The sequence below is a fragment of the Streptopelia decaocto genome, assembly GCF_964273445.1.
Source record: "Streptopelia decaocto genome assembly, chromosome: 7".
NCBI lineage: Eukaryota > Metazoa > Chordata > Aves > Columbiformes > Columbidae > Streptopelia > Streptopelia decaocto.
In genome coordinates this window covers 38411923-38432498 of record NC_138661.1, presented here as the reverse complement: position 1 = coordinate 38432498, position 20576 = coordinate 38411923, and the positions used below count along the sequence as shown (strand labels likewise).

Sequence of the window (20576 nt, the reverse complement as noted above, 5' to 3'; positions counted from 1 at the left end):
ACAGTGATCATGTAAAGAATCTGATATTTACTTTTTTTTTTTTCTTAGGTAATAATTGTATGCTATAGGGAGAATGCAGAATTTTGTTTTGACTAAAGGTTGTTTTAAGTAACTGAAAGTACAATTGCTATTGTAACTTCTAATTTTCTCTTCCAAACAGATCACTGGTATTCTGGTCAGAAAAAAATCCCTCAATTGCCTTGTAATTTAAAGGATAATCATCATGTACTTAAATAATGCACAATTACAATGTTATTAAGCAAAGAATTAATCAAAATTCCAAAGGGTTAATCAAAGATAGAGAAATAAACCTCAGCCACACCCTCAAGAGATGATGTTCCTTAACTTCTTTGCATCTAATGCTGAAAGTGCAAATTCCCTCTAATGGTACAGAGTATCAGTACTGGTGTTCTCAGATGCCAACTTCACCAACCTTTCCATTTTACAGTTGACAACCACATGCACAAAATGGACATGTAGGCTTTCAGGCAGCAGCTTTTAGACCCTAGTCTACAAACTCTGGACCATACCCATTTTGCAGCAATAATGAAAACACACCAAAACATTAAAATGCTTCAAACTGTTTTCAGAAGGGAAGATGAGAAAAAAAACTATAAAGTATGAGCAGAGGATAGGAAAAACCCAAATACTAAATCTGAATAACCTTCATGTAAGTGTCACCCAATTCTCTGCACTAAATCAATAGCACAAATCAGACTGCAGAGAGCAGAGGTACAACTGAGTCAACTAGAGATTGGTATAAATAAGAAAACCAAACTCAGTCTGCTGTAAATACCACCCTTATAATCACTTTGAAGTGGCAGTATTTTTAAACTCAAAAATGCTTTACAAGCATAGAGTAACACAGACAGATGACAAAGTTCTGTTCTTTCCATTTATACAAAACAAAAATACTGCACAAAAGTAGAAGCAGAATGGGCAAGTGAATTGCCCAAGCTCCCATGGTGAATCCAGTCTCAGGAGTTCCTGATCAACATTTCCAAATACAGATAACTTTCTTTCAAATAACATCTTTCAAATTCTGGCAGAAACCTTCAGGATTGGCTCTCAATAGTTTTTAGTTTGCTGGTGACTAAAATTCACCAACATCTTCTGATCTTAGTTGCAGTAAAGACTTTGACAGAGAAATTTTATCTGTACAGAATCTCCTTTCTTTACAGCTCTAAATACTGGCGCAGTTCATTGCTCCAGGATTACTCACTTCACTTGGGCCTCAGCTTGCATGAAGATGAATTCCCACTTTCTTGCAAATGCTCTCTGAAGTCTTGCTAAGTTTTCCTGACAAAAGATTACAATAGTAAGAACAATTAATCCCTGTAATTACAGCAACTGCTTAAGACAATTAGCATGGTGGGTGTTTATTTTATTCCTTTTTTTTTTTTTTTAAGCTGGAAAACTCAAGACACAGAAATCAGTGTTGTTTTCGGGTGTACTATCTTGCCAGCAAAGCAAGGCTGTAACACATCCTTTCGGGCTGCAGCCCCATAGCTGCAGCCAAGAGGGTCCTGTCAGTGATAAGTAATGGAGTGTGATGAAGACAGCCTGAGCTCTACTATGAAAATAATGATGGACTTGTTCCCAAAAGATAACATTGAGCAGCTCCGTGAAACTGACGACTTTCATTTCTGATAGCAGATGGCTGCCACCTGCACATTTCCCTCTCATCCCCACTTTCCCTTCCTCCCCCTCACTGTTCTCTTCAGGCTCTTGCTAAGGTGCAAAGCCAGAGCATCCTTCGCTTTGCTCAGTCCTGCTCACCACCGTGAGCATCACGCAGCTGCACAGCACCGAAGCCTGGGGATTGCCAGGATGATTCAGAAAAGGAAATAGCCTGTTTGTCTGAACAATGAACACAGCAAACTGCAAAGCCTGGGTCCAGATGCAGCCTCACTCTACAGATGAATTAAGAGCTCTGGCCCAGACCCATTGGGAAGAGTGTCGTGATCTGAACATTTGGAGGTGGATGTGACTTCACCACAGCTCAAGGTCAAACTCGGGACATGGCCAGAATTTCAAGCTCAAATGGCACCCTGAAGTCACATATCCACACCCATCCTGACAAGCAGGCCTACGAGACCATTAACCTGACACTCTTCTGCATTACAGCTGATTCAACTCTTGCAAATTAACATTGAAAATGAACACTATTAGTTCTAGTGCTGTTCCTTTTATACCTATTCCCTTTATTTCAAGAAAGTGCTGAAGTGCGTGCATTTCAATGCTAGTAAAAATCTTCCTATTAATGACTTTAAATTCTCTTATAACACAAGGCGTAAAGCCTGGCCCTGTTACCACCACGTCCTTGTAAGAGTTTCAGTCTATATACATGGAGGAAAACAGTTAAGCAAATGATTTGCAGCTGTGCTGAACTATGGTGATTTCCTTAACTGCGGCTACAAGGAAGAACTACTTGTAATTATCTGCAAAACCAATTTTTTGTGTTTTTTTTTTTTTTATTTTTGTTTTAAATTATGTTCACATGTGCCCTCTGGACTAAATATGCTGAAGCCAATAAAACATCACCAATTGAGGCATTATTTGAATCGTGCTTATATTTGGCCAATTATAAACAAAACTGAATGCGATTATGTAACTTAATCATATCATCAAGACTCCCTGCTCTACCAGCACAAATGGGGATGGGGGGTTGTCTACAAAGGTTGCAAGCAGAACATAAAAATGAGAAGATGTCCCTTGAGATGCTTTGTAGAGATTCTCTTTGGAAACCCCAGGTCAGTGCTGATGCCCATGGAGACGCATTCTCATGCTACAACTCAAAAAACGTGTGCTAAACGTACAGGGCTCCCTCTCACTCCTGTAAGTCTGTTTCTCTCACTTGTGTTTAGCTTACATCTCCATTGCTGGATCTCCTTCAGCTCCCATAATGACTAGGAAGAGTTGGTGCCATTCTTATCTGATTGTCTCTAATTAAGAGAGCAAAGTTTGAATGCAGAAGGAATCTCTAATTGTGCAATGCAATATTCACAAGAAAAATGAGAGACTGCCAAGATCTAATTATTTGCCATCACTGGAGCATTGCTACTCTCAGAAGACAACGATGTGCAAAACTACTTAGCCATAGCCTCGCTGCATGTGTGTGGGAGTGTGTGCACTGCTGAACAGCCTTTTGTTGCTTTATGATAGATCTTTAGAGTACTTACAGTTAATTGGTTGGCTGTGAGCAGTTTTAATGGTTTTAATAATGAAATCAAGAATATGCAGAAACTCAGCAAAAGGATGTATAAATGTACGCAGATTATTATATTCCTTCCATTATGCCTGTACTTCAAGATCAGAACTCTTGGGAACTCTGGATAAATTTCCAGGGTAGACTAGGTAAGATGTAATTTTTGCATGCTCTCCACTGAAAGGACTAAATGGCATATGCACAAAAGTGCCAAAATGTAGATGGTAAGGAAGAAGGAAAAAGTCTGTTCTCGAAAAAAAACCTCTAAAATATATACAATATAAATGTTTTCATTGTAATAAACATGGACACAGAAGTCCACCAGAACCAGTTTGATAAAGAAAAAACCCTCTAATGAAAAACTCCATATCTGAAATTTAGCTGTTACACTGTTGAGTTAGTAAGGAAAAATCTGGTGAGAGTGTTACACTGCTGGTGTTCACAGAAACTCACACCAGCCCTCCAGCCCTGCCCCTCTTGCCTCCCTCTTCCCACTCCTCTCCACCCAAACCCTGCACAATTTGAAGCCAAGGTTGAGGATATTTTCATGGATAATCATTTAATAACAGCAAACACACTCTGAATAAGCTTAAGTAAGAGCTTTTTATATGGTATATTGAAAACAGTCCAAGTCTAACATATGAAAACTTTCGTAACTAGACGGTTCATCAGCAATTTAATTGCCCAATAATGGACCTGAAAATCCATCATTTCTGTGTGTTAATATCTGATATATAAACGAGGAACTGTTAACTGGGAACAGGAAACCAATGTAAACTTCTGTGTAATTTGCCCCAGTCCTGGAGGGCTGGCTGTACAGCAGATGCTTTGAGATGCTGCAAAGCCAGGGACATTCCCCAGTTGTGTCCCTGATGTTGCCCCCGGATCAGCCTTCCCACAATTCTGACAACTAACAAAAGACACAGTAACGGAAGACCCCAAAGCACAAAATGGCAACATTAAACTGGCAGGAAAAGATCTTCCCACACCCCCAGCATTAAACTCTAGCAGCAGTGTACCTACGGCTTCATAATCCGCCAGCTCCAGCCTAGCTTTGTTCTGCATGGTCCGTTTGCAAAGATAGATGGCTAAAGGGAGGAACAGAACAGAAAACAATTACTGACAGATTATTAGGACTAGATCATAAAAAAAGAAAACAGTGGTTCATGCACTGTTCGTTCTCATCAGAAAGCAACATAAACCAAGAAATGAGAGGGCTGAATACCCAGCTGACGTTACCCTCTTGTAGTCTCAGAGGCCTTTAACATCTGGGACGTCTTGTTTAAAAGTGTGGAGAGTAGATGCCAGGACCTAACAAGTTGTCTGAGAAAGGCATAATTACTTCTGGGGCTGGTAAAAGATTTAGCATTAGCAATCTGTTCCCCTCAGTACTTTAGGAATATGCCTGCCAAAGTGAGCAGCCCTGCACCTCTTTTCCCCTTTTGTTAAAAAAAAAAGAAAAAGAAAAAATAATCAGGATATTAAAATGAAAACAGAAATATGGGCCACGCCTTAAAGGCATGATCTGAGCATTTTTTTCATGTGCTCCATCCACTTATCCTACACATTTCAAATGGTCAGAAAAAGCCTTCTCACATCCCACCAGAGGCAGACACTGCAAAAACTGATGTGGTTTGGGATTCCGAGGGGCAGGACGAGCCCAGTGCGTGACACCAAACCAGCCCCAGGTTGCCTTCTGGAAAAGCTTCAGCTGGACTGCCAACTCACCCCATTTCCATTACAGGCTTTAATACAAGGGCCCCAGCATACCCTGGGCGTACAGTCAGATACAAACAGCATAACAGAGGTCCAGTGCTCTCATACTGGGATGAATCTAGATGTGAATTTTCTACCTTCCTTGTGTTATGCCCTCCTCCCTCCTGCTGCAGGGCCAGGTGCTGAGTGTCTAACAGCCTACCAAACCAGGGCAGGGCAAAAGACAAAGCATCATCTACAGAAAACTGCAATAAATCTTTTCCAGAAAATTTCAGCTTTTCTTTGAAAACCATGAGGTTTTGGTTTCCTGATAAACACTATTTTCTGACACCTTCATGGACATTTTCCATTGGAAACTTATATTTAAAATATATTTTTAAATGGTACTACTTAATATAACTTCTCTACTATTCTCATAATTCTAACATTCATACAATGAGCCAAAGTTATGCAGGGTAACCAGAGCTTATGAGTTCATGTGTATTTATACATCTCAGGAGCAATTTCATCTGTAAGCCATTTGCAACACCAAACAAAGTGAGAATCAGTCATCTCACAGTATCTCTTCGTGCTAGGCAGTGACCTACCATTAGTATTAATGAGTTAGTTCCTGTCCTGTGAGTCCATGCAAATAAAAGAAGTATGAAGAGCTGCTGGGATTTCAGTTTGATTTGGGTCTACTGCTAGTTTGGGATTAATTCCTGGGAAGACTCCATCTGTACAGACCTCTGATATGCAAAGACTGATTACAAGCATATGTTAGAGATTTCTGGGACAGATGAAAATCTGTCACTACAGGGCTCAGAGCTAATGTGGTTGCAGCTTGTTCAGCTGTGGGTCAGCTCATATAAGGCTTTATTTTGAGGTGCATTGTTCCACTCAATGCCCCTGCAGCACAGTAATCCGACTGCAAAACCAGTTATTTATCAGATGCTAAAGGAAAAAACAGAACTTCCCTCTTCGGATTGCTATTCTGATACTTACAGAACACATATTTGGCACAGTTCAGACAGTCATATATGGTGACTGCAAAATCTGGAAATTGTTTTGCATATAATGAACAGCATCATGTTTTCTCCTAAGCAGTCCCCTCACTGGGATAAACACACAAGTCTGTGCTCGCTCCCCTGCAGATGGGGACTGCAAATGAACTATTACATGACAGACAACATAACTGGCTACTTCTCCGCCCTAGCAAATGATTTCCAGAATCCATATAGATGAGCAATTATTGCCTAGGAAAGACAGAAAACCTGATTATTCAGGGACGAGTTCTAAACTGATCTTACATTATGAGATATTTTAAAATAAGCCATTCCAGAAGCTCCTGTTTTACGAGCACACACATGGATTTACTTCTTCTTCCAGTGCCACACTGGGATGCAACAATTGATTTTATCATTTAGCTGTGAAAGAAGTGCATTTCTGGAAGAGACAGCAATATTGCAAGCAGACAGCTAAAGATAACAACACTGACATATTTTCTTTATGTATTATCACTGTCTGCAGGCACTCACATGTTTAACGCACCATGTTGCAGTTTATTAGCTCGTAAACCATGCTCAGCTGGTAATCTTAAAAAAATGAGGAAAATAAGTCTGATGTCATATATCAGAGAACTTTAACTATGGGTTGCCATCAGTTATATACTGGTTTGTTGATCAGCCAGATGACTGCCCAGATGAGGTAACTTTTTATTGATCAACCTATCAGATTCAGCTACAGATCAGAGTATGTTTTCCCACAAAAGCAATATTGGTATTATTTAAGATTCCCAAGGCGCAGTACTGTAATTGCCATAAATCCTGCCAAGAAGAACAGAGCTATAGAAGAATGAAGGTAAAATTCTGGCCCCACTGAGCCTGACGGCTACAGCTCCGTGGGCTTGCGACAACCCAGGATTTCACTTCATGTATTTGAGACGGGCACAAATCTGCCTCTGATGCTGCAGTCTGACAAGAAATTCTGCTGATGAAGGGTTTAGCAGGCCAACACTAATTGTTTCAAGGACATTTTTTTCCCATCACAAAATTTCTGTACTAACTTTCTACAACGAAATAATTATACTCTCACCATAATCTGTGTTTTCTGGTTCCCAGCAGTTTGAAGGCCAAAAGTACGGTGCCTAAGAAACAATATAGGCATTTTTGTAATTTTAGAAATAAAAAATAATTCAAATGCAGAAAAACATTACAAGTACAAGAAGAATCACAAAGTCTACAGCCTAGCTTCTGCCCTCAGGGGAAACACTGCCACAGATCTTGGTAAAAGGGAGGAAGCTTTTACAGGAATGTATCATCTTTAACATTCCTCACTTCAGGTAAATAGAGATACTATAATACAAGCATCTCTTGAGGAGGATGTCCAATATCCTGATGACATTTTAGACCGTGTTGCCTTCTTATCTGAATGGGGGCCTCTTCCCCTCTTTATCTCCAGAACCTCCTCTTCCCCCAGGAATTCACAGGCACCCTGGATCTATTTTTTTTTTTTTTGAGCATGAGAAACCTCATGGGCTTTTATATATACTACACACCACTTGTTTTTTTTTGGAGCATCTACCAGTGTGGTTGGCAGCCTACAAAACAATTTACTTTTTAAATAGAACAGATGGTAGATGTCCAAACTCAGCTGATTAGAGTCATCCTGAAAGTAGGAGTCCTGCTAAGCTTCCTGCTTTTGTCTCCTACCCAGGTCTGCATATTGCAGTTGCTACAATTAATTACAAGAAATTACTACATGTAGTTGTATTTCAGTTTTAACATGAATGAAAAATAATTTCCCTGTGATCACACAAATTACAGAACACTGTTTTGCATTACCCATGTAATGCCACAAACAGGCACAGGACATTACATGCACAAAGACTACTCCTTGCATCAAAGTACAGTGAGAAACATGGATGGATCAAAAAGAACAGGGTTCAATGCTCCTCACTGATACATGTCTTATGAACTTCACCAGACAGTAAACTACTGTTAAAGTAAGGACTGATGTTGAGGTAGAAAGTGGCAAGTAGAGAGTAATGGAAAAGAAAAACTATTCTATCAGGTTATCTTTGCAGAAAACGGCTGAGGACAACTGTTGCAGGAAATGACAGCAGGCAAAAAAATAAGCAAAAGTTGTAAGAAAATATATGAGAAATAAAAGTCTATAGCAGTCAAGACAATTTGATGATGTTTAAACAGGCTTAAAACAAGAAAAATAAATAAAATGATACTCTGCTTGTGAAATCTAGCTCCTGAGAGCTGCATAGGACAGTTCCTTATGGTGTGATTTTTTTTAAATAGAAGGAAATACAACTAAATAAGCAACCACAAGTCTTGAAAAACAAGAGGAGCAGGACTTTTGGAAAAGCAAGGCAACTGCCATGACAAATCTGAATGATGCCAGGTACCCAGAAGGTGGGGTGAGACAAAGTGATGTCTGTGATCTCCTGGGCTGCTTTGTTCACCGTGCCATGTGATAACACAATATCACATTAGCAGTAGCAACATCGGATGCAAAGAGAACAGGCTTTTCAAATAAAAAGTGAATAAGAGAAAACAAGTGTAAAGGAGAAATGGGAGGGAGAACAGAAAAGAGGTCACAGGAAAGACAAAGGAGCTGGCTGAGGTCATGTAACAGAAAAACTTAAATTTCGCCAGCAGGATTAGGCAGTTTGACTCCAGGTTTGAACTTATTGCTTCTTCTGAAGTCACACTATCTGTCCAAAAGGTTGCAGCACAGCACTTAGTTATCTAGAAGGCAGACAGCAGATGTTTTTGGAAAGGGCATGAACTCAAGTGCAGGATGCTTTAAAAATTCAACACATCTAGAGGCATGGGGACATTGACACATAGAGATGTCCCAGCTTAGGTGACTGCCAAGGTTACACATCCTGTGTAAAAGAGGCAAAGCCTGAAGCTCGACCCCTCCCACACCAATCTGTAACCAAAAATAAAAATTTGAATTTTGAATTTTGTGCTGTGCCAGAGTTAGAACCTGGTCCATTTTGCACAGGAGGGTGGCTACTCAATACTCTGCCAGAGTTAGAACCCAAGAGTAATTTTCTTTCTCCTGGTTTAGTTCAACTCTGAGTAAAACAGCATTGAAATCACATACCAAAATAATCACAGGACATACCAGTTCATTTATGCAAAAACTGTAGGTCAGAAAGCAGAAAAGAGTGATTTGAGATTCTAAAGCAGATCTTTTCCAAGGAACTTCACAGACTCCTGAGACTTCTATCAAGACAGCTTCAATCCCTGGCTTCATAGACCTAACGGGTGCTTAGGGATAAAGAGCGGGTGATTTCAGTGGTATTATTGCATGGGCAGCAGAAGGGGCCACAAGGAAAGCAGAGGGCTCACCAACCTGAAACCGATAGAACGTCCCATCATCTTTCAGGGTAAGGACATGGTCTGAGATCGGAAAGACATAACCCTGTGCAGCGATAAGACTTCCCAAGTGTATTGCTTCCCCTGTGGAAGAGAGAAAAGAGCAGGGATGTGTCAGGAAGACGTGCACTGCACAGTTCTCTGCTTGCAGCAGCAGCCCTGGCAATGACTCATGTGAAGACCTGGTTCAAACATGCCTCTGTACCCTCACCACATCCTTATGCCTTCCAACTAAATTGTGCAAAGAGGAGAGCAGAAATCAGCCTTACAACATAGATGAAACACTGTTCAAATGTTTAACCTGCTGGTTTCATGTTTACAAAATGTCACACACCAGTTCATCTCTAGAGTCTGAAATTCAATTCAAAGCACATTACCCACCACAGGTGACAGCTGACAAGAAGCCTGTTCCATCAGTGAACCCCACTTGCCTCTATCAAATCCAACAAACACTTGCAACACCAGGTCATTAATGGCGTGTTTATTCACAAAGACAAATCCTGACACTGTAGCATCACCATTTGTTAGAGGAAATGGTGCTGAGGTAAAGGAGAACATGTATCCAACAACTGCCAAGGCAACCTTCACCACCACAGAGGCACACGTGCACAGATTTTCAACCGGTGTCAGCTGTAAAAAGCTGCATCAGCTTTCTCAGAGTTGCAAAGTACACATATTAGCTGCTCATGTGCCCCCAGGCAGACAATAAAGCTCCTGTCTGCAGCTGAAATTCAGATTTGGGACTTGACTGGACTCACGAGGAGGGATATGTTTATAGACATGCCCTGGATGGGACAATACTGCCTCTATCTCTGCTTTTACATGGTGACAGTAGGCAGCAGAAACAAACTGGGAGGTTAGATGCTGGATTTTTTCCCTTTCCAGAAAAGGAAACTTCTGGACCTGCAGATCTTTTCTTCCTCTTTTCCCAATAGTTCTTCACTGTGCCAAAAAGATTTTGGTTTCTCTAAAGAGTGGACTACTTGGACTGGGTTCATCCACTGACCACTGTTTATGGCTAATTATCCATTCATCTGTCTGCTGTGATAAATTAGCATCCACCATCACATCCTATGATGGTGTCCATGTCATCCTTGGCCAGTATGTCCTGTCAGTCATGGCTACCTTTCTCCTCATAAAGAAAACCTGTCATTGCCTTTGCCTCTTTAACCACACACATCCACCAACTTCCCTTCCAGGTCTGGGAACCACCTTAAAATCAATTGGGCTTTCTTAGGTAGCAACAATTTCACAGACAGGCTGAGATTCCTGCAAAGTGCTTTCTGTGTATTGCAGTGTAAGGCTTTAGACTTAATTAAGATGTTGATTCTTATCTCTTTCCCTCCTCCTTGCCTTCAATGCATAAATCAACCTTGCTGTTCCACTGGTAATTTAGAGAACAGACAATAGTATCTATTGTCTAATGGCACACACACAATACACATGAAGTATCTGTTCTTCCTCACCTGTGGTCACCTTACCTGGATCCTCAATGCTGAGGTTCTTCATAAGCCACTGCACAATATCAGCACCTCAAAAACAAAACAAAACAAAACAAAAAAGTGGAGAAAGCATTAAACCCTGAGACCACAGGATTTGGGAACTCTAGAGATAGATAACATTGAGATAGATACAATAAGAACTGACATTAATTTTATTCAATTTTCCTTTTTAACTCTACTGAGGTTTCAGAATGTTTTTCCTTCCTGTGTCACACTGTAATTATACAGTTATTGACAGGTACTAAGTCCTAAGAAGTATTCCGTGTGATAGGAACTCTAATGGTTCCATGTAACTCGTTCTCCCTCAGTTGCCTCTTTCTCTGCTCAGCATACTGGGAGTTACATTTCTGCAAGCACTAGCTAGCAAGGAGACAAAGGAGACTTTACTGACACCTTGTACCTCTAACATCAGAGGAAATAACCTAAAAGTCTGGAACTGAGTTATCAGTCAAAAAAAGGCAGAGGAAAGTCTCACTTATGTCAAAGACAAGCAATGTCTTGGAGAAGAAAGTGGCATTCAGTATGCCTGTAACCAAGCCACTGTTGAGGTGTCAACTTGATAGTGATCACACCAGCAGCATGGTCACTCTCCATAGCTCCTGACTCTACTTAAGAGCAATTTAAGTTGCCACTACCCTATTTTTTTTTTTTTTGACAAAACTCTTGTAACTTCGAGCGTAAGTTTATTAATATGCAGTTTATATGCATTTGAAATCAACCCATATTATCATTTAATGGAAAGAATTATTCTTATTCCTTGATAGTTCCTCCTGAGTGTTTCCACAAAGCACTGACACATTGTCTCCCTACCTCCATTTCACTAAACCAAGCAAACTTTTAATCTCCTCTTAAGATGTTCTCTCCCTCTACCTTACCATTCAGCAACTTTTCAAATTTAAGTTCCATTTCTTTGCACCGGGGTCACTAGAACTGCAGGCAGTACTTTGTAGTACCACTGAACCAATGCCTCTGGCAATGGTGCCAGCTCTTCGCTGCCTCTACTGAAACCAGCTTGCCAGGTGCATCCTAAAGTCGCACCATTTGTTTTGTGAACTGTAAATTTATTCAGAAACAGATGTCTGAGAGGTGCAAAGCTACCTCCTAGATGAGAACACATCTAGTGAACAGTGCTAGCTGAATAACATATGGAGAAAATGTTCCGAGCCAGTAACTGTTGTTTTGACAAGTTTGTTAATAAAATATTCTATTTTATAAACATGGATGTTCCCTTTTGCCTTTCACAAAACAAAAGTATCCTAAAGATAGAACAAAACATTTGGGTTTAGAAAACCATTTCCAGAAGACAAACTGAAGTGCTTCTGTATTGCTAGAAACAAAACAAAACCTCATAAAATGCTGTCTTTGCTCAAGACTAAAAAGTCCACTAGTTCTCTTGGTTTTGGTCTTAGATTACAGGCTTGCAGGATCTCTTAGGCTTATGATGGCCAAGTGATGCGACACCTCATATCTTGAAATCATCTAGAGTAGTGCATTGCTTTGCTCAAGGTAGATGAAGCACATTCTGCATTATCCCTTTCCAGATATACAGAAATGCTTAATGTAGGATTAAGTCTCCATTTTGACACAGAACGATCCTGTCCCCAGCTCCATGCCTCTTTTGACGAATCTATTCAATTCTCATGAAACTGCAATGAAAAATTAAAGTAACGCTGAGAGCTGGTTCCCCAGTCCTTCTTCCCTATTATTAAGATTAAAAAAGAAAGGTTTAAAGGGGCACCGACTCAACCAGAACTCCTGTGATCAGCCACTCCAGAATGTAAGTGGCACTTGAGATCAGGGATTTTAATTTGTCTCTGTTAAAAACATGAAGTCATTCCTGAATGTTGCCAAGAGCCTGGAAGATTTTATAGCTGTTCTCCAGTTGTCCTGAGGCAGACAGATTATCTTTCTGCTGAGTTTGCTGAACCATTATTTATCACCTGCCAAGACTGATTATTCACCCTCGGGACAATGACAAGTCTTTCCTTCCTCTGTTAATTACTGTCATCATTAATAGCCATGTCACTAATTAATATTCAATCATAATGAAAACTCTTTACTGCCATCTCCCACAACACCTTCATTTTTAGGGTTACCCTCACACATTGGCCTTGCCTCTGCTTGTGGCTGTTTCTATCACTGCAACCTACTTCTGCCCACCTAGAAACACTACTTACATGCTTCCTCAAATGAGAAAAGTCAGATTTAACCTCATAAGACAAGGTGAAGGCTTGAGCAAATCCTTTACAAGACTCTCCTCTGTCAGACCAAGACACAGATTCTTTTATGTGTTTCCAGAAAAGTTCATCTTAACCTCCCCGGCAGGTTAAGCCCGGCAGACAGCCCTCATACAACTCACCTTCCCAAAAAGATATTTTCTGGCTGATTTACAGATTCCACATTTCACAGGCTCTTTCAGAGGACACCCAAGGGAAACCCTTGACCCTGACATGTTTTCACTAACAGACATTTGAGATCTTCTGAAAACAAACAGTTGGGCGTGTTTTCATAACAGAAAGTGTTGCTGGATCCAGGTCAAGGAATGGCTCCCATCCCCTCTATATTCCCCTCCATACATCTACATTTCTCCTGAGTCAGTATGCACAGTTCAAGGATAGTCAACAGCCTGTGAACATCTATTTCCTCCACGCCTATAATGAAATATCTTTTTGCTTTAGGCTCTTCTTTGAAGGTGAAGTAGATCAAGTTGCTTATACTAACAGAATACTCGTGGTTTTATGCTCAAACAGATTCACAAAGATCATTTATCTGGCTACCTGGTGTAGAGACAGACCAGCAGTTTTATATTTCTTGCTATTTTCTCCATCTTCTGTTCGGCCTCAATGATCCCATAAGTGTAGCTAGTGTTCTCAGAAGGCCATTGCCTGTCAACATGACAAATGAGTGGCCAGTCATGAAAAGATAAATTAAAAAAAAAGTTCACAAGGTGTGAGGCCATTGGCAAGATGCAGTTAATGAGGTGAGTCACCACCACTGTATTTGATATATTTTCTACTCAACCTAAGTTGTTTTACCTCTTCCAGAAAATCGAGGACTTGCTTGGAAAATGTAAAGCCACCAACAATCAGATACACCCATCTTCTGCACACTGTGTGAAATGCAGAGGCAGACAGAACAACATACCTCTTCCAGCAATTTCTAAAGATCTGCTGCTTGGAGTGGGTACTGTGCTCCCGGCTCTGGGCACAGCAGCCTGGACCACTGGGGGCTGCTTGTCATCCAGTGGAGTGGGCATGTCCCTGAGGCGGCAGAGCTGGTAAGCACTGTCAAGTGGAGCTCCACAGCGATTTGACGTGGGACATCTGGTGTTACCCAGGTGTGGCATCAGTGACCAAGGACTAAAGTCTGTCCTTTCTCACAGGAGTTGCTGAGCTGAGCCCTGATGACTGAAGCTGGGACACATCCAGCAACTACAGCCTATGAGGTGGGATGCTCTGGATCTCAGATGGTTCACAGCCTCACGTTGCACTGACAAATACTAAAAATGAAGAAAGTGCGATCTTAAAATAATTTTTAGAATACTGTCTGATCATTTTATGAAAGAATTTGTCATATACATGTGCCTACAGGAATGGACATGAGATTGCTTGGTTGTTTCCCATCTTTCTTCTAGTGCTAGTGTAAGCCTAATATTCCCTGAACATAGTTTAATGATTTTTAATAAATATTAATTATTTTTGCATAGTAGTTTTGTTTGTATTTTACTATTATTTTTATAATTTTATATTTTTTTTTATTATTTTACAAAAGGAATAAGATAACTGTGAAACACCCAGATCCTTCCTAGACCTTATCTGTACGCTCCATGACACACTCTGTGGGCAAACGAGCTATGTGCCCAGCCTCTGTTGTCAGTCATGTCCAAACTCAAGGCTCAGGCAGTATTCTGATGAAAGGATGAAAGTGTGTTCTCCTTCCTGTCACTTCATTCTTGAAAAGAGATGAACCCATTTTAGCACCAAATTTTCCAAACAATTTGCTCCTGAACTCAGATGAATCTTAAAATATTTATATCAGAAAAGCAGGACTGAAAAAAAAAAAATCACAAACAGTCAAAATGACTTATAAGAATACATGCACAGGTGTATGAACGGCTACTCAAGCTGTTTTCTACCTTGCCAAATGTTAAATCGAAAATAATGTGTTAAATGGAAATAATGTGTTTTCGTCCCCTCGAAACTGTACTGGGTCCTTGGTAAATCTAGGACAAAAAGGTTAATTGATTATCCACATATTTACCACTGGGCTTACAAAAATAAGCAAATGAACATCACCCATGATAAAGGGCAAAATGATGTCATATAAAATTTCTCATGGCCTCCAGCACTCCCTGCTACTATTTTTCTTACACAGAACCCCCCACTGACATCCACAGTGATTTCAGCTAAGTTGGAAGTGTAGATTCCTGCTCATTAGAGGGATTTAATGCAAAGCGCCAACTTTTATGGTAGAGGGGGGGAAAAGAAAGAAAAAAATGAAATATCTAGGTCTCTCCCTAGTATTCTCTTACAAATATTAAGGAAGGACTTTATAGAATTTGTCTACAATAAGCACATAGATAAATACCAATGCCAACTAAAAAAAGTCTCAGCAGTTGACTCAGAAAATGCGGTAATTGTAGCTCTCCTCCGTCAGCATGTGGTAATTGCACCACTCAGTGTCAGCAAGGAGCATCATCAAAGCTACAACAGCTTAGGGCTTCTAGCAATAGCAATTTTCCTTTACACTATATTCACTTTAAATCTTGTTTGTGAATTATTAACAATCATTAGCAGCAGGAGTCTTACCCCTTTTTGATTAAAGCAGCTGAAGTTTCCAAGGAGTCTTTTTGTTCATCATAACTTTTATGTGCTTTATTTTACAATTTACTTTTCTTGTAATAAAAAATTGAAGATATTATACTTTGTGTGAAGTAACAATGATGCTTGGTGGGAATGTGGAAACAGCACATGGAGATAAGTTGCACGTGAGCATTCCAGGATGATAAAACAACGACAAGGACAGAATATTTGTAAATTCAGTGGGTTCAAAATCTCCGATCCTCTGCTTTTCCTGACATCAGCGTGAGTTATTTATCACAGTGTTTGGGCTGATGTGACATTCCAACCATTTCTTCAACCCTCCTCTGCTTCTTTTACTAAATGTTATCTATAGAAAGCTGTTCAGTATGACCATCCATTTATACCAAAAGTTGCTGAGTCCCATATAAACACTAATCATTGGGCTTTCTAATGTTGCTTTTGAACCTAGGAAGCATGCTGTACCTCTCTTGCATGAGTGTCCATATCTGTGTATATGGGACTCTGATCACAGATTTATCAAAAGCCTACTAAAATGAACAATTCTGATGTTTGACTAGTGAACTTTCATGTCCCTGACACCAGGCCCTGAAGCAAAATTAGCAGCAAATCTATTAATAAATTATTTCACGAAAGGGAGCAATGACCCAGACTGGCAGCTGCACTGCAAGGTGTTGATAGACACTTGTGGTGTTTGGAGAGTGACAGAAGAAAACCTCCCAAGGAGAGAAAAAATGCCAGGGGCTCCTGTGGTCGTGGTGGGGAAAGCAGATGAGCTGCTGAGGGATCAGTTCACGGAACGAGACCAGGCGGAGGGCAACATAGCAGAGTCGCAGAGCTACTTGTGTGCTCTAACTAGGAATCCAACAGGAATTTCTTGCGAGCACTAACACACTTTGAAATAGCTTACGAAGTAATGGGCTGCAAATTCACAATTTAACCATCAGCACTGCCGTGTAAATTCAATCTTTATATCCTGTATGTATTTTACATGTAATACAGACATACATACACAATCTCTGCTGCTTGCATTTTAAATATAGGCAGATATGAAAGATGAAAGCCAGAAATTTGGATTTGTCCGCATGGATACAAAGTGTTTGGTGCTATGCCAGCCTCAGCCTTGTTATCACTCCATTTTGGCAGAGCTGTGTCACGTCAGCCCAGCCCTTGCACCCGATGCTCAGCACCTCTGACCACTTACACACTGGCATTTGCTCACACCAAGAGATGCCAAGCAGTGCTCTTATGGCAGGAGTAGCCATGCTGATTTATTTGTGCTAAACATTTGCAAAATCCAAATTCCTTGTGCACTTTCACCTATTAACAGCTCCTTCTTCTGAATTGCTGTTTGGAGGGACAGGTTACCAAAGCACATGTATCCTCTATAATGCAGACCCATAGAGGGAGATTTTCATAAGGCAGGAATCAATAAATGACCAGACAAGGCCACAGAGCTCTGTGTGGGCTAATTTACCCAAGTAACAAAGATAAATTAGATCATAAGATCCTAGAGATATGGCCAGACTGCTTTTGTTACAATGCCGCCTGTCAAGAAATAGTTCAGGTAGTTTTATAAGATATGAATACAAGTAGCAGAAGACATACCCAAAGAGAAGCTTCTGGCTTGCAATACCCTCCCATCAGCAACACTTAGAAGCTGGCAACCAGCACTGAGGGGCAGAAGGATGCCACTAGCTGAGAGCCCTGGATTTAAAATGATTGCTCCACAGTGGTATGAGTAAGGCTGAGTTAGCAAACTTCTTAATGGATGCACAGTTAATCCCAGTGAGAGAGGTCTGCCAGCACAGCTTAAACTGGGTCTTCAACTGGAAAAAAAGCGATACCAGCAAAAGGTCTTTTTCCAGTTGACCCGCACGGATACAAAGCGTTTGGTGCTATGCCAGCCTCAGCCTTGTTCTCACTCCGCTTTGGCAGAGCTGTGTCATGTCAGCCCAGCCCTCGCACCTGATGCTCAGCACCTCTGACCACTTATACACTGCCATTTGCTCACATCGAGAGATGCCAAGCAGTGGTCTTACGGCAGGAGCAGCCACGCTGCTTTATTTGTGCTAAACTTTCCACACCTGCCTCAGAACACCTGAGCTGCTGTCAGGTCTGTGCTATCTACAGACAGGCCCGGCATCAATAAACATACTAATAGACCCAAACACACACACATGCACCCTCCAGAACCTGGAATATACCATAACCCCAGTGCAACCCCCGTACCATGGCTTTGCTTGGCTAGAATTTGGCCTTTTCTAAATTAGAGACATACTGTGCAACCTATGCCCAAATCTTCTCTCCTCAAATGCAACTATGAACAAACTGCTGTTATGACAAGTATGGGAGAAAATTACAAAATGAAACAGATTAACAATTCCACACTTTGTGTCATTCAAACCTGTGCCCATTCCTTGTGTATCATCCAGAGAAGACAAGCTCGTTGCCTTGAGAGGCATTATAAAGGTGTACAAGAGGCAGGAAAACTGTACCTTGTTGCAGTCCCAGCCTCCCAGCAGCACTAGTTACAGCATTCAGTAGCAGCATCAAAAGTTACCTCCTTTTACAAATCGTGAAGAACTGTAGATGTCTCAAGATGGACCTTTACACCTACAATTCATCATAAATTCAGGCTGCTCTGCCTTTGCATTACTCAGACTACTGAAGTGGCTTGTACAGCTTGGCAGTTTGGCTCACTGCCATGCAGTCATGTTTAGATGCTGTTCCTCACACTTTCAAAATGATTCATCAACAAACCAGCAAGGGAAGCAACTCTGAGCACTGCTGGAATCGGGGTTTTGAAGACTCCTGTGTCAGATCCTGTTAGAGTTGAAACATTTTTACTGCTATGCAATTCATGTGCACAGCCTTTAAATCAAAGGCAATCTTTCTGTCACTTCAATCATATATTAGTACTTTTAATGGCAAATTTTCTTCTCCAGGAAAGAGGAAGATCAATAAAACACAGAAGGCAACTTGTTTATTTCAGCATGCAACTATCAGGTCACTTCACACTGCGTTCTCATTCACAAAGTGGGTTTCAAAGGCTGTCACATCAAGGTCCTCCTCAACCTCACCAGTGTTATAACAGTTTCTCTGCGAAGGTGTAAATGTCACCAACTGGTGTGAGACAGCAAAGTGCTCCGAAAGCTGCAGCATTTTAATGATTTTGGTGCAGTATTTATTTACGAGGAGATCTGACCCCATAGTCCTCACCTATGCTGGGTTCTTATGAATTTCCACAGTAATTCTGACTGCAGAAGCACTCAATTTTTAAACCTCCTGAAGAGCTCTGGCTGTGACAGGTCTCTCCTTCACAAGATCACACACTTCATGTTAACTGTGGCAACACTATTGCCTGTTCTCTCTGTTACAGATAAGGATAATTAGCATCATCAAATACTCTCAGAAACCAACTTCATCCCATCACGTTTTTACTCTTTTTCCCTCTTATTCTTCAGGAAAGGTTGAGAACCACACTCAGTGTTCGCGGTGATGCCGTAACAGTCACATTATCTGGGAAACGAAATAACCTGACATCTGTAGCTCTTTTCCATCCAGGAGTTTGTTGTCCTGGAAATGAAACAAGAGGTACAGATTTTTTTCTTTTCCCTTTCTCTGCTGGGCCTTTCAGTCACATACAACACAGGGTGCAGTAGAGAGCAGTTGGCTTCACTGAAGCTCTATATTAGTGCAGCAGTCACTCACGGCCAATTCTCCAGTGAGATTAAGGTTGCACATGTAACTTCTTTTAGCAAAGTGTAACACCAGATGAATTACGATCATATAGCAATTACTGACACTTTACTTACTGCCATGCTATACAAAGAGACAGTATTGGGACTAACACTAGAGGCCGTATTTTAAACAGGGCTCCTTAAACCATAAATTAAAGACGCTTATACTGGCAAGGAGCAACTGATTTTGCTGGCAATGTCTCATTCCTGCATTTCAAATTTGGGTAGAGATATATATCAGCGGGAATTTTAAATGTGCTGAACAATTTAATGATAACAATGAAACAATCAATAAGCACAAATCTGTTAGTATCCATAATGAAGTAACAAGTTCAAAATTTGATGGCTTTTACAGGGCTGCACATAATAACAAGCAGTCAAAACAACAATCAGCTTCTCTTAAACACCTGTATTTTAAAATTGTGTTTCCTGTCTGGTAAATCCTTCAAGTTTATTTTAGCAAATAACCTCTAAAAGTAAGCAGCATTTTAAAAAGCTGAAAGCTGCATTAAATAAGTACCATTCGGTTTAAATAATTGAATCTAGTGTCAAAACACCGTGTAGCTTAGAACTGCAAAATAGGTCTATGAATTTCAGAAGGCATTTTTGTTTCCATTCTAAGACAGAGGGAATCTAGTAAAATATTTTCCTTTCTTTCTTTTTATTTTTGCCCTCCAAGAATTTGAAGAACAATGTTTTATTTAATTCCTTTCCACGTAATCACGGGTTTGGACTTGGAAAAGTTGACGGGCTGCTCTGAAGCAGCAATGATTTCAGACAGCAACAGGCCTGCAACGTGGGATGGGCTCAGAGCAGACATGGCTGCGTATTTCGTTGTTACCCATGAAGCACAGCCTCCACAAAGCCATTCATCATGCGGTGAGGATCAGCCTTGTCCAAAGCAGCTCCTCAGAGGGCTTCATGGTGCAACATCCAACAATAGCGGAACAAACCAGACAGTGCTGCTACTTTCCTGGTTCCATCCAACACCTCGGTCTGAGGCCCAGCAGCTTCATCCACAGCTTTCTGGAAATCCCATGAGGGTGAGAGTAAGTTGTCGACTGTCATCATTGACTCTTGACAAAACCCAGTCTGGTACGGCTCTCTGGAAACAGTGCCACTGGGCATACGGGCCGCTTTGAGCACTCTGAACTCAGCCGTACTCAGCCGTGTCCTGGTGTGTGTGGCAAGCATGGCCTTGGACCTCA

The 20576-nt window shown here is 40.9% G+C and overlaps 1 protein-coding gene across 9 annotated transcripts in view; it reads right to left on the bottom strand.

The window, feature by feature from the left end:
* RGS6 (regulator of G protein signaling 6) overlaps nucleotides 1–20576 on the bottom strand; it is a 294856-nt gene that overhangs the window by 60236 nt on the left and 214044 nt on the right. For 7 of the 9 annotated variants that reach the window (XR_014184622.1, XM_082058421.1, XM_082058415.1 and 4 more), the window contains exons 4-8: nucleotides 10785–10835; nucleotides 9281–9387; nucleotides 6998–7049; nucleotides 4232–4296; nucleotides 1223–1299 (exon numbers count right to left, since the gene is read on the bottom strand). Coding sequence is in view for 8 of the 9 variants with exons in the window: in XM_082058421.1 (XP_081914547.1) it covers nucleotides 1223–1299; nucleotides 4232–4296; nucleotides 6998–7049; nucleotides 9281–9387; nucleotides 10785–10835 (352 nt within the window). In the remaining variant the exon portion in view is untranslated. The remainder of the gene's footprint in view (nucleotides 1–1222; nucleotides 1300–4231; nucleotides 4297–6997; nucleotides 7050–9280; nucleotides 9388–10784; nucleotides 10836–20576) is intronic. The other 2 variants (XM_082058419.1, XM_082058422.1) reach the window with 1 other exon arrangement.